Source organism: Tripterygium wilfordii, chromosome 6, assembly GCF_013401445.1.
Source record: "Tripterygium wilfordii isolate XIE 37 chromosome 6, ASM1340144v1, whole genome shotgun sequence".
NCBI classification, from domain to species: domain Eukaryota; kingdom Viridiplantae; phylum Streptophyta; class Magnoliopsida; order Celastrales; family Celastraceae; genus Tripterygium; species Tripterygium wilfordii.
Window position 1 is genome coordinate 8,794,597 of NC_052237.1, and position 12,798 is coordinate 8,807,394.

The following is a 12,798-nucleotide window of genomic DNA, read 5'->3' on the forward strand; positions in this document are numbered from 1 at the left end:
CACATTTCATAAGTGAGGGGTTCGAGGAGTGTTATAGTGAACATACTTTGTTCATTAAAACAAATAAGGGAGGTAAGATTCTCATTGTTAGTTTATATGTAGATGATTTAATATTTACTGGCAATGATGAATTAATGTTTTCAACTACGAGGCCAGACTTCATGTTTGCTGTAAGCTTAGAAGGTACATGGCTAAGCCAACTGAGTTGCACTTGCTGGCAGCCAAGAGGATATTGAGATACTTAAAAGGAACCACTGGACTTGGAGTTTTTTACAAAAAGGAAGGGTGTGAAGGTCTGGTTGGTTATGCAGATAGCAACTATGTAGGAGATCTAAAAGACAGGAAAAGCACATCAGGCTATGTCTTCATGTTGGGATCTGGAGCTGTAGTATGGTCATCAAGAAAACAACATATAGTCACACTTTCAACCACCGAAGCAGAGTTCGTGGCTGCAGCTGCTTGTGCTAGCCAAGCTGTTTGGATGAAGAGGATACTTGAAAAACTGAGTCTGGAACAAAGTAAGTGGACTACAATCTTTTGTGATAATAGTTCCACAATTAAAATATCAAAAAACCCTGTGTTACATGGTCGAAGCAAGCACATTGATGTGCGCTTCCATTTTCTTCGTGATCTCACACGAGAAGGAGTAGTTGAGCTGGTTTATTGTGGAACACAAGATCAGTTGGCAGATGTGATGACAAAGCCCCTCACATTGGATGTGTTTCAGAGGTTTCGGAGTCAGTTGGGAGTTTGCCAAGTTCCTGAACTAAACTAGTTCTAGTTGGGAACTAGTTTAAGGGAGGGAATGAAGAGAAAGTTTAGGGATTCAGTTAAGATTTTGCATTCAGTTTGAATAAGCCCTAGTCTTTAGGGAACTGCTTTTGACCTTTTCTAGTTGCACTTATCACGTTGATTAGTTGTAAACGTGAGCTAATTTTCTTTATTGTAAAAGGCTATTTATAAGCCTAGTTTGTTCAATAAGATGTTAAGTCATTCCCAGAATTGTTGAGTATTCTTCCATCTTGAGTTTCAATTCTTAACAGGTGCATCCTGAAATTTTGTCGACGAAATCGACTAGAGAGAGGAGATGAGCCTTCAAGAGGGTACAGAACCAGTAAAATTTTTGGTTTTTTGTTATTTTCTTATGTGTTATTATATTTTTTAAAAAATATATAAATCATAGCCAAGTCACCAAGCCACATAAGCAAAACCTGTTGAATTTGACTTTTTAATGTCACGTGGGAAAGTTGACTGTCCGAAATGGCAGCAAACTGCCCGTGTGAGTGGTTTGACACAAATTTCAAATTTGGATACCCAACTTAAAACGTTTGAAAGATGGATTCCCTAGTTGAACTGGGTCAAATTATTCAATACTCAAAAGTGCTATTACCCCCTTTTGAGTCTTTGAAATTTGAATTTTAAAATTTATGTTTCTTTGAATTTTTGAAATTGCCATGTTGGAAGGTTCATTTAACATACCACATATTTATGTAAATTTATGGATGTTTATATTATGAATGTGAATGTTTCCGAAAAAAAAAATTTGTTTAGAACATGGATATATATATATATGGAATCCATACATATGAGGCATGGATTGTGGTTTTGATTGCTTACTCAATGTCGTCATTCTGGATAGACAAATAATATTATAATTCGATTGGAGAATAAGTGGGGCTTGTCGAAATGCTTCTGTTTTCGATGACGAATATCTACTTGGAATCATAATTTCAGATAGTAATACACACGTCAATATGTTCAGCTTTATTGCGTGAATTTTGTTTTAAATACACAAGTGGTTGATGATGAAATATTAATATATTATATCAAATTGCATGTACATGATAGGAGAGTTGGTGGGTTGTACAGATATATATATATATATTATTGCGTGAATTTTATTTTAAATACACAAGTGGTTGATGATGAAATATTAATATATTATATCAAATTGCATGTACATGATAGGAGAGTTGGTGGGTTGTACAGAGATATATATATATATATATTATTGCGTGAATTTTGTTTTAAATGCACAAGTGGTTGATGATGAAATATTAATATATTATATCAAACTGCATGTACATGATAGGAGATTTGGTGGATTGTACAGAGATTTGGTGTGTTATACTGAATCAGGCTGGAATTCTTGTTGGAATCAACAACTTCAATACATGGGCTCCGTTTGGCAGAGCGGAAAAATTGATTTTCAATGCTAGAGGAAATGCTGTGAAAAATATGCTGAACTTAAAGCTGTGAAATATGCTGTGAGGTGTTTGGTGAATTAAAAACTGACGCTAGCGGAAAAACGGTTGACTAAAAGTATTATTTTGAATTTAATAATCATTTTATTATTAAAGTTAATTTAATAAATATAATTTATTATTGAAATTAATTTAACTATATTAGAATTTTTTTATCAAAATTGAAAATTTTAATTAGTCAAATAAATAAAATAATAAGTTTTTATATGAAGATCATTAATGTGTATTTTATTTATTTTATAAATATTAAATTAATTTTTATAATATTAATTATAAATATTCAATTTATTGACAAAAATATTTATAAAACTAAATAATATATAGCATATATATGATTAAGTTGTGGGACCCACATTAAATTATATAAAAAGTCAAAAAATACATGATGGGGGTGGGTCCCACAACAGAAAAATGAAAAAAAAAATAAAGGAGGCAGCTTCCGCTGCCTCCGCTGAGAAAGAAGCTCCCATTGGGAGCTTCTTTCTGGCCAGCGGATCCGCTGGCATGGGCCAGCGGATCCGCTGGCCGTTTGTGGCCTGTTTGGCACCGCGGAGCCGCAAAGCGGCTCCGCGGGCGGCTCCGCTTGCGGAGCCGCCCTGCCAAACAGGCACATATTCTCTCTACTACTAGTCTAATAGTGGGACATGGGGAAAGGGTAGCAAGCCTTTGTCGATTTGCTCACTCTGGAAAAGCGAATAATATTGTTGGAATCATTTTCCGGCTTATATAAACAACAAAAACAATTACTAGTACTTCACAAGAGACTTGAGACTTGAAACTTGAAAACCACAATAATTTTGGGTCGGGTGGTGATCAGGATGGAGAGTAGTAACACTACAATAGGAGTGTCTATGGCATTGATTCTTGTGGGTTTGCCAGTATTGGTGTGGTTGTTGTGGTGGTGGAATGAGCTTTGGTATGCGATGCCTCTTATGCTTCGACGACCTTCCGGTGGATGCGCCAAGCTACCACCGGGAAACATGGGTTTGCCTTTCTTTGGAGAGATGTTAACTTTTCTATGGTACTTTAAGATTCTTGGCCGACCAGATGAGTTTATCGATGCAAAGCGACGCAAGTAAGAATAACAACTCTCGCTCTTCTTTTTTTTTTTTCATTCTCAAATCATTTTAATACTATATTCCACATCGGATTGGTATAGTCCAACCGAATTGTATATTAAAGTCCTAGAACCTCACACACACTCATTTTCTGGATCTACAAACCAATGACGACGGTCGACGGCCTATGAAAAACAAAAATGTGTGATCTCGTGGCATGGTGCGGACAATATATTTATGTGAATTTTTAACAAAACAACTATTCTCTTTGTACCATAAAATGAATTGGTATTTTATCCGTAAATTTTGTTATCAGGTACGGTGATGGAGCGGGGATGTATAGGACCCACCTCTTCGGATCACCGTCCATCATAGCATGCTTCCCATCGATCAACAAATTTGTACTTAAATCGGACGATTTGTTTCGTATACAATGGCCGAACCTTGATATTATGGGTCGTCATTCTCTAGTTGTAGTTAATGGAAAAGCCCATGAAAGGCTCAGAAGCTACGTGCTAAACTCCATCAATCGGCCTAAGACAGTGAGACATATTGCTCAACAGGTGCAGCCAAAGATGGTAGCAGCTCTCCAATCATGGTCTCAGAAGGGTAAAGTCATAGCAAGTGTTGAAATCAACAAGGTCAATCAACTTATTTTCTTACCGGCATCATCACTTACCAGTGCGTATTTGTGTGTGTGTATATATATATATAGCAAGTGAGTGAAGTGACCATCTATATATTATGACAGATGACATTCGAAAACATCGGGAAATTGTTTGTAAGCATGGAATCAGGACCTTTTCTTGAGTCCATAAGGAAATTGTTTCATGGGATGGTGAAAGGGATAAGAGCTCAGCCACTTAATTTTCCTGGAACTGCTTCTCATTATGGAACTAAGGTAAACTTACTAACACCACCTAACATATATATTTTGTATTGGAGCAAAATGTCTCAAGTTCGACTTGATTTGTTTTACAGTGCAGGAGAAAACTTGACGAAATTTTCATGGAAGAGCTAAAGAAGAAGAAGGAACAAATAAACGGAGCGGAAAAGACCAATGATTTGATGGATGGGTTGATGGAAATAAAAGATGAACAAGGTAACCAATTGAGTGACATAGAGGTGGTACACAACATTGTGAGTCTTGTTGTTGGTGGATATGAATCCACTTCCCTCGCAACAATGTGGGCTGTTTATTGCCTTGCCAAGTACCCTAATGTCCTACAAAAGCTACGGGTACGTACGCCCATACTTACATACATACATACATAAATTCGAAAACTTATTATTCGATCATGTCTTAAGTATCTTGAAGTGAGACTCTAGGATGAAAATATGGCGATGAAAAAGAACGAGCCTGAGGATTTCATTACAAGTGAAGATGTCTCGAAACTGAAATACACAAACAAGGTATGTCAGCGTATATATTCTCATAGTTCTTACAGATTAACATTAACAAGATAAGTAAAGTACGTATGTTTCTACAGGTTGTCGAAGAATCAATAAGAATGGCCAACATCGCATTGCTTTCTTTTCGATTAGTCACCAAAGAAGTTGAATTTGAAGGTATGATTAATTATATGCTACATACTCTGAAGGAGGAACAATATTCGCCAACCATAATTGATCCTCATAGTGGGGTATATATATATATATATATAACTAGTACAGGTTACAGAATACCAAAGGACTGGAAAGTTATTGTTTGGCTCCGTTACCTCCACACAAACCCAGAATATTTTGATGATCCTATGTGCTTTAACCCAGATAGATGGGATGTAAGTACGAATTATCGAAATCATTACTACCAACATAGATACATATAGTAACTAACATGATTTAGCTACTGATTAAGTGCCATTTTGAGGTTTATTAGGAACCAACAAAGGGAGGGACATACATGGTATTCGGACTAGGACCTAGACTCTGCCCTGGAAACACACTTGCTCGAATATCAATTGCGGTTTTCCTTCATCATCTTTCGATCGGATACAAGTACATAAACCAACTTAATTGTCTTTAGTGATATTAAATTAAATATGTTAATTCTGCAAGCACTAATTTGATCTCACTACTGACTTCAACAAATTTCAGGTGGGAACTAGTCAATCCGAATGCAGGCATGACTTATCTACCACATCAAAAACCAGTTGATGGAGTAGAGATTGCAATCTCAAAAATCTGACAACTGTTTGTCTTATAATTCCCACTTCTGTAAATTAGCAATCTTAGCTTTCTTTAATTTTATGCTGCTTATTTTTTGCATCTTCTTCTTTAGAAAGTGCACAAAATTGCTGCAACTCTTTTGGCATGAAAAGGTAGACTTGCCGTCATATCCTGTGAGCAGAATCACTAGCAAATATGTATCGGTCTTTCATATCCCAATTGCAATCATAGTCCCTATAACACATCCATGGCTTCCACCCCAAGTAATGTATTGTGTGAACAGCACTTGGTATCTCATTATCTTTACAGATGCCACCACGTAAAGGCTTCATTTATGAACCCTTGATCACCACCGTTATACGAATCCAGTCTACGAATCTTGGACATCAAACAATTGAACGTGCACAAGGAAGGCTCGATTACCATAATTTTGGAATTGAAGAAGAACTTGTTGTTTGGGGAATGTTGTAGTACCCGGTTTTCGTCCGGCCAAAAAAAAAATACAAAATACAAAAAAAATATATAACAAAAAAAAAAAAGATAAAGTGGTGGAAAAGAAAAAAGGGGAAGAGAAAAAGGGGAAGGAAATCGGTGGAAAAGGAGAAGAAAAGGAGAGAAAAGGTAGGGGAGAAAGAGAGAAAAGGTAGGGGAAATTGGGGGTAAAAAGAAAAGAAGAAAAAAGAAAAAAGGTGGCGTGAATAAAGGGAAGAGAAAAAGGGGAAGGAAATCGGGGGAAAAGGAGAAAAAAAGGAGAAGAGAGGCACTGGGGGGAGGAATCAGTTGGAGAGAAGAAATCATCGGCGGAAGGACAAGAGAAAGAGAGGAAAGGATTTCGAAAGCAAAACAGAGAAAGCTGAGGGATTGGAATCGAGATAGGTGAACCAGATTTAAAGAAGGTAATATACTGCAATCAACCTAAATAGCTTTTGTTTGTTCTGGTTTGAGAATTGTTTTGGTTGATGTGTGAGATTCAGCTTGTTTTATGGAGTTATTGATTATGACATGAAAATGGTTGAGAAAACCTTAGCTGATGATGAATGACAGAATTTCATTTGATGTTTGTTCGGTTCATAATCTATCTGGGTCTGCTTACTCTGTGTAGTACCCGGTTTTCGTCCGGCCAAAAAAAAATACAAAATACAAAAAAAAATATATATAACAAACAAAAAAAAAAGATAAAGGGTGGAAAAGAAAAAAAGGGGAAGAGAAAAAGGGGAAGGAAATCGGTGGAAAAGGAGAAGAAAAGGAGAGAAAAGGTAGGGGAGAAAGAGAGAAAAGGTAGGGGAAATTGGGGGTAAAAAGAAAAGAAGAAAAAAGAAAAAAAGGTGGCGTGAATAAAGGGAAGAGAAAAGTAGAGAAGAAATCGGGAGAGAAAGGGAGAGCAGTAGGGAGAATAGAATCGGGGTGGAGGAAAGGACGAGAACCACTACTCCGATCATTGCCTCTGTCACCAGTTCATCGCCTCTGTTTCCATTGCCTTTGCTCCCCGTCCATTGGAAAGGTAATGGTGTGCCATATTTCGATCTAAACCTGTCTCTTGCTTCTTTGTGCATGTCTTCCTATTTCCATTCTGTAATTCATATGTGGTTTGCACAGATTCAAGAAAAATGTTTGCTCGTATTCTATAACCTATTTGATGGTTTGTTTTGAATGAAACGTGGACTGTGTGTGCCTATTCCCTGGTTTTAATATCTGACTTTGATATACCTATTTCTTCACAATAAGAATGCATAGTCCAAATGTCTGGTTTTACTTCTTGTTTTGGTGCTCGATATTGGTCCTTGGATTTGATACATGGAGCTCTCTGGTTTACTAAAGGGGGTATTTGGTTTATTCATGGTATTTGATATTCAATTTGTTCGGATATGTGTATGCCTACTGTGTTGATATCTGATGGTGTATTGATGCTGGTTTCTGATGACATTTTACTGAAAATAATAACTGGAGTTGATATCTGGTTTTAAAGTGTTAGTTGGTGTATTCATATCTGGTGTTGTTCTTCTAAGTAATGCATTTGTTTTGATTGATCGGATACGTCTGTATTAGGTTAGAAGTTTTGTTATCTATATTAAGACGGTATTGAGATAGTTTGCATTCAGTTTGTGGAATACGCATCCGGTTTGATTAGGTCGAGCTTCTTGGATTTGATTTAAAAATGGATTTAGTTGGTATGGGTTTGTATTACTTGGGTTTGATTCAAATTGGATCTTGATATTACTTGAGAATTTAATTTTGCCCTTCCTCTTGTTGATTTTTGAATATGGACCGGGCTCGACTCTACTTGGGCTGGACTTGACTTCATTTGGGCCCGAACATATATTTGGAGATTGGATTGGGCTTGAGTAATGGAACGGGCTCCGTGGCCATATTTGTATTTGTATTTGTATTCTTTATTATTTGTTATTTTGTATATAGTTTTATCTTGTTTTTATTTGTATATTCTATTTTTGTAAATGTAAGCCATGTATTAGGGTAATGAAAATAATGAAAAGTAGTGTAGAGTAGTGTAATTCATATTTATGCATTTTTAAATTGATTAGTATGCATGTTAGGGGTTGTTGGTTTAGAGTGCGTGTTTAGAATGTATATTAGAATTGTATGCATAGATCATTTTCCGCAAATCCGTCAATTCAACAACCGCGTCTTTGCCAAATTTTCATATAGACAAAATAAGAAAATGTCTAAATTAAAGTCATATAGGAGGAGGACTTGATAAAATTCAGCTCCTGCCTAGACTTTAATTGTGTTATTTTCATTCACATTAATTTATTAGATACTTGCATTAAAGTCAAATAGGAGGAGGACTTGATAAAATTCAGCTCCTACCTAGACTTTAATTGTATTATCTTTATTTAAATAAAAAATAAATGATAAACAAAATTAGATACTTACATTAAAGTCAAATAGGAGGAGGACTTGATAAAATTCAGCTCCTGCCTAGACTTTAATTGTGTTATTTTCATTCACATTAATTTATAAGATACCTCAATTAAAGTCAAATAGGAGGAGGACTTGATAAAATTTAGCTCCTGCCTAGATTTTAATTGTATTATCTTTATTTAAATAAATGATAAATTAATTTATTAGATACGTGAATTAAAGTTTTTTAGGAGGAGGACTTGATAAAATTCAGCTCTTGCCTAGCTTTAATTACGTTATCTTTTAAAATCAAAAACATCACAATCAAATTTTTAAGAAAAAGCACACATATCAATCAAGGTAACCTTTTAGGGAGTTGTGGGGTGCCTAACACCTTCCCCACACTCAATAGATCCCCTTACCCATTTTCTGGTTCGTAGACTACATTTTTTAGTGTCCAATTGCACTTGAATCAATTGGTGGCGACTCTAAATATTTTTCATCCTTTCATCGCCGGTCCGCGTCGTGACCCCGGTTGCGACAACTGGCGACTCTGCTGGGGACATTGGTTTTTATACCAAAGGGGTCGAGCCTGTATGATTGATTTTTGTGCTTTTCTTATATAGTTTTTGTTAGTTCCAATTTGTGTTTGTATATTTGAGGAATTTGATAAATTTGTTCAATGTTGTAGATATCTTCATCAGATATGGGCCTTGTGAGATTTAAATATTAGAGATATTGGTTTGTATGCCCCCACACACACATTCACTTATCATTTCACACACATAACCCTATACCCGGGTTACTTAGTGATTAGTGAAGGTTGACCTACCACTTTCATGGGATTCACTTCCCTGTATGGGTGGAGGAAGACACCTTCCTGGATTGACGTCCTCTTATAACATTAAGGGATGGGCTTTTGTGATCCAATGGAGCAAAAGCCACCTGATCCAGAGACCTCACGATTAGTTAGTTAAACCACCCATATGCACTATAGATAAACCGTAGTCATGGTTCTAAACCTCCAGACATTTTTAGACGGATTACCCATCTTAGGAACAAAGGGGGCATTCCTATCCCTAACTATTTATTTCACATGCTTATACTATGTTATATTCCTGTACATTTATATATCATGTACATTCATCACTTATTTACGTACTCATATGTACTTGATGCATCAGTTAGATTACACTTGTATATACACATTTAGTAAACCACACATGTTCATATCCATACATATCCACATAGACGTGCACACTTGTCATTAGTTCATATATGTTCATATATACTTATACATTTGTTAATTATCCATACATGTCCATATATACTTGCATGAGTGTTAATTACCCATACATGTTCATACACATCTTATACTTAGCCTTTTAATACTCCCATACATTCACTAGACACATTCTTTGCATTTTGATAAACTAATAAGTTCATAGTCATGCATGAGAAACAAAGAGAAGAAACAGAAAAAATGAGCAAAAAAAAAAAAACAAAAAAAAAAAGAAAAAATTCACTCATATCATCGCCATCCTTATTACACAAGATTACAGTTGTGAATTGCTAAAACAATGAAAAATGAGCAGCAAAAAAAAATACTGGGGCAGTTTTTGAGGAAATTGACTCTTAATTTTCTTGTTGATCGAGTTGGAATGGATCATTCTTTGTCTGATTCTAAGGAGGTTCATGTTTTGGCTATCGATGAAAACCTTGTTGATAGAACGGTCATTGAAAGGTTGCTCAAGATTACTTCCTGTAAAGTGACTGCGGTGGATAGTGGAATAAGAGTACTTCAGTTTCTGGGATTACACGAGGAGAATAATTGTTCTGTTGGGTTTGATAGTTTGAAGATGGATTTGATTATCACCGACTACTGTATTCCTGGAATGACAAGATACAAGTTGTTGAAGAAAATCAAGGGATCGTCTGCCTTGAGAGAGATTCCAGTGGTAATCATGTCATCTCAGAACGTAGTGACTCGATCAACAGATGCTTGGGAGAAGAAGCAAAGGATTTTATTGTAAAGCCAGTGAAGTTGTCAGATGTGAAGCGCTTGAAAGGTTACATGACCAGAGACGGAAACCAAGAGAGATGCATCAACAACAAGAGAAAGCTTCCGGAGACTTGTGGTCTATGTTCATCATCACCGTCACCGTCATCCTCCACTCTTAGCTCTCCGCCCCCATCACTGTCAGTTTCTCCTTCACTACCACCATCACCATTAGAGCCATGTTCTCCACCACGGTTGGAATCTCTTATCAGACAGCTTAGAAGGTCCTGCTGGGATTAAATCCTGATCGTCTGTTATGTCCCCTGCCTCACTGTGCAAATATTCGTAATTTCTTGGGGAGTGTGAAAGTTTTTTTTTTTATTATTATTCTGTTTTATTTTTATTTAAGTTGAAAAAAAAAAAAAAAAAAGAAAGAAAAAAGTTTGTCCTCAAGCGGGAAATGAACAGTTGAGTGTGACAGTTTTGTTTTTATTATTTAGTTGAAAAAAAGAAGGAAGAAAAGAGTTGTCCTCAAGCGGGGAAAATAACAGTGGAAGGTGACAGTAAAGTAAATACTGATGTGACAGGCACCGCAAATGTCTTCGCATATGCAGAGCCATCTTCGTCTTCATCTCCATCTCAATCATTTCTGGCAAAAGCGTGTTTTCTCTCTGAGCCATCTTCATCTCCGTCTCCATCTTCATCTCCATTAGTTGTGGTAAAAGTGTGTTTTCTCTCACAAAGATCAAGAGCTATGCCGAGACGCTCACGCACCATCGCCTCAAGATTGCAATCCAGGCTTGCGTTGTTCAACGAAGCTGAAATTATTCCGGAGTGTAGAATTGATGAAACGGTACAGCGAGAAGCAATCAACAAATGGGCGATACGTTGCTTGAGGGAGCATTCCTTGCTGTTTTTAGTAGATCCAGATCCAGAAAATGACTTACTGGTGTATCCTCAGATTGTTCGCTCCTTCTATCACACTCTCATCGAGCTACCACGAAGTGAGCGGACTAGGAATCAACTGGTTTATCAGGTCATTCTAGCTGGTGTGAAAGTTCAATTCACGACAGCAGATCTGTGTCGCTGCTTGGGATATCCACCAGTAGATGATAAGCCCATTGGATCTCAACAACCGATCTGTGCGTCAAAGCAGAAAATTGTTGATGATATGTGTGGAGGAAAAAAGAATAGGCTCAGCAACGCTACACGCCGTGCTTACTTGCCTTCGAAGATGTGGTTGCTGGATGATGCTATCAGGAAAAATCTGTGCCCTATTGGTCATGAGCAAGAACGACGAGGAAAATTCTTGTCAGTCTTATACTCTATGTATAAAGGGCAGTGGTTTGATATTGGGAAGATCTATCTGGCCACGATCGTCAAAGCCAAGGATTTTGTCGAGAAGAAGCCAATAAAGGCGGGGAAGTTATTTTTCCCACGGCTTATCACAAGGTTGCTTTTGTTCAAAGGCATTCGACCTCCTCAGCCTCGAGCATCTTTGGAATATCAAGTCACCTTGCTGGAAAGAGGGACATGGCGTCAGAGCATCAGCCATTTGAAAACAACTGCTACTAGAAAGAAGCAGGCCCAAGAAGGTCACTCAGCATCACCACCTGGTGATTCCTCATCAGCAATTGCAGCATCTCCACAATCAGATCGCATGCATGCAGCGATAGCCCGGCTAGAGATGGGGCTACAAACACTAGAAGATGGACAGCAAAGGCTGGAGCACATGTTGGTCGCAGTCATGGACATGATAAGGAAGTCCAAACACTAGAAATTTTGGGGAGTTATGTGAGTAGTTTGAGGGATTCCATGTTACTATTATGGGGAATGATCAAAACTTTGCTGTTAAGCTTTGCCATGGCCTTCAGGTTTTAAGCTCAGTAACTGGACCAATTTGGAATTGTCAGATTCTGTCAGCAACCTTCAAGAGTAATATCCATGTGCACTACGATCTGGGATCCAGCTCACGACCATTTATTGGGTTTTAATAATGAGCATGTCTTTACTTTACTTTGATAAATTTCTCTAGTACAGCTTTTGCATGTTCAATATTTCCAATCCTCATGTTTTTGATGCCCTGTAACACTTATCATTCCCACATTTATTTGCCCAATTCCCGTGTTTTTGATGCCTTTGTTACATTCTTCATTCCACATTTATTTGCCTTTATTTGTCCATTACTTGCAACTTCCAAATCTTGCAAATTCCATTTTGGCAGGATTGAAATTGATGATAATGAAAAGATGAACCGAAGGAACCAGATTTTGGGGCACCCATTAACAATGTCGAATTTGACTTGAACATTGAGGATAAATCTGAGATATAGTCAGAAATGTTGAGACAAGTTTAACCAAAAAGAAAAGGTAATTCAAATGGCTAAGGTTGTTAATTCGGAAGTTGAAAATCAGAAAGAAGAAGTTTGAATTGATGCAGCACTGGAAGA

General features: G+C 37.0%; 1 protein-coding gene across 1 annotated transcript; it reads left to right on the top strand.

Moving 5' to 3' along the window:
* Positions 1 to 2,905: 2,905 nt before the first annotated feature.
* On the top strand, positions 2,906 to 5,735 carry LOC120000854 (ent-kaurenoic acid oxidase 2-like). Its single transcript, XM_038849013.1, has 9 exons — positions 2,906 to 3,339; positions 3,639 to 3,963; positions 4,074 to 4,223; positions 4,304 to 4,561; positions 4,652 to 4,735; positions 4,813 to 4,891; positions 4,997 to 5,103; positions 5,202 to 5,320; positions 5,420 to 5,735. Exons 1-9 carry the CDS (start codon positions 3,083 to 3,085, stop codon positions 5,508 to 5,510), a joined length of 1,470 nt encoding a protein of 489 aa, XP_038704941.1. The 5' UTR covers positions 2,906 to 3,082; the 3' UTR covers positions 5,511 to 5,735.
* The last annotated feature ends 7,063 nt before the right edge of the window (positions 5,736 to 12,798 follow it).

What these genes read in the sequence shown, in the direction of transcription:
- LOC120000854 (XM_038849013.1), top strand. Translation starts at nt 3,083, where the DNA reads ATGGAGAGTAGTAACACTACAATAGGAGTGTCTATGGCATTGATTCTT. An exon ending in CTTCTCATTATGGAACTAAG is followed by an intron (nt 4,224 to 4,303) that starts GTAAACTTACTA and finishes TTTGTTTTACAG; the next exon opens with TGCAGGAGAAAACTTGACGA. An exon ending in CATCTTTCGATCGGATACAA is followed by an intron (nt 5,321 to 5,419) that starts GTACATAAACCA and finishes AACAAATTTCAG; the next exon opens with GTGGGAACTAGTCAATCCGA.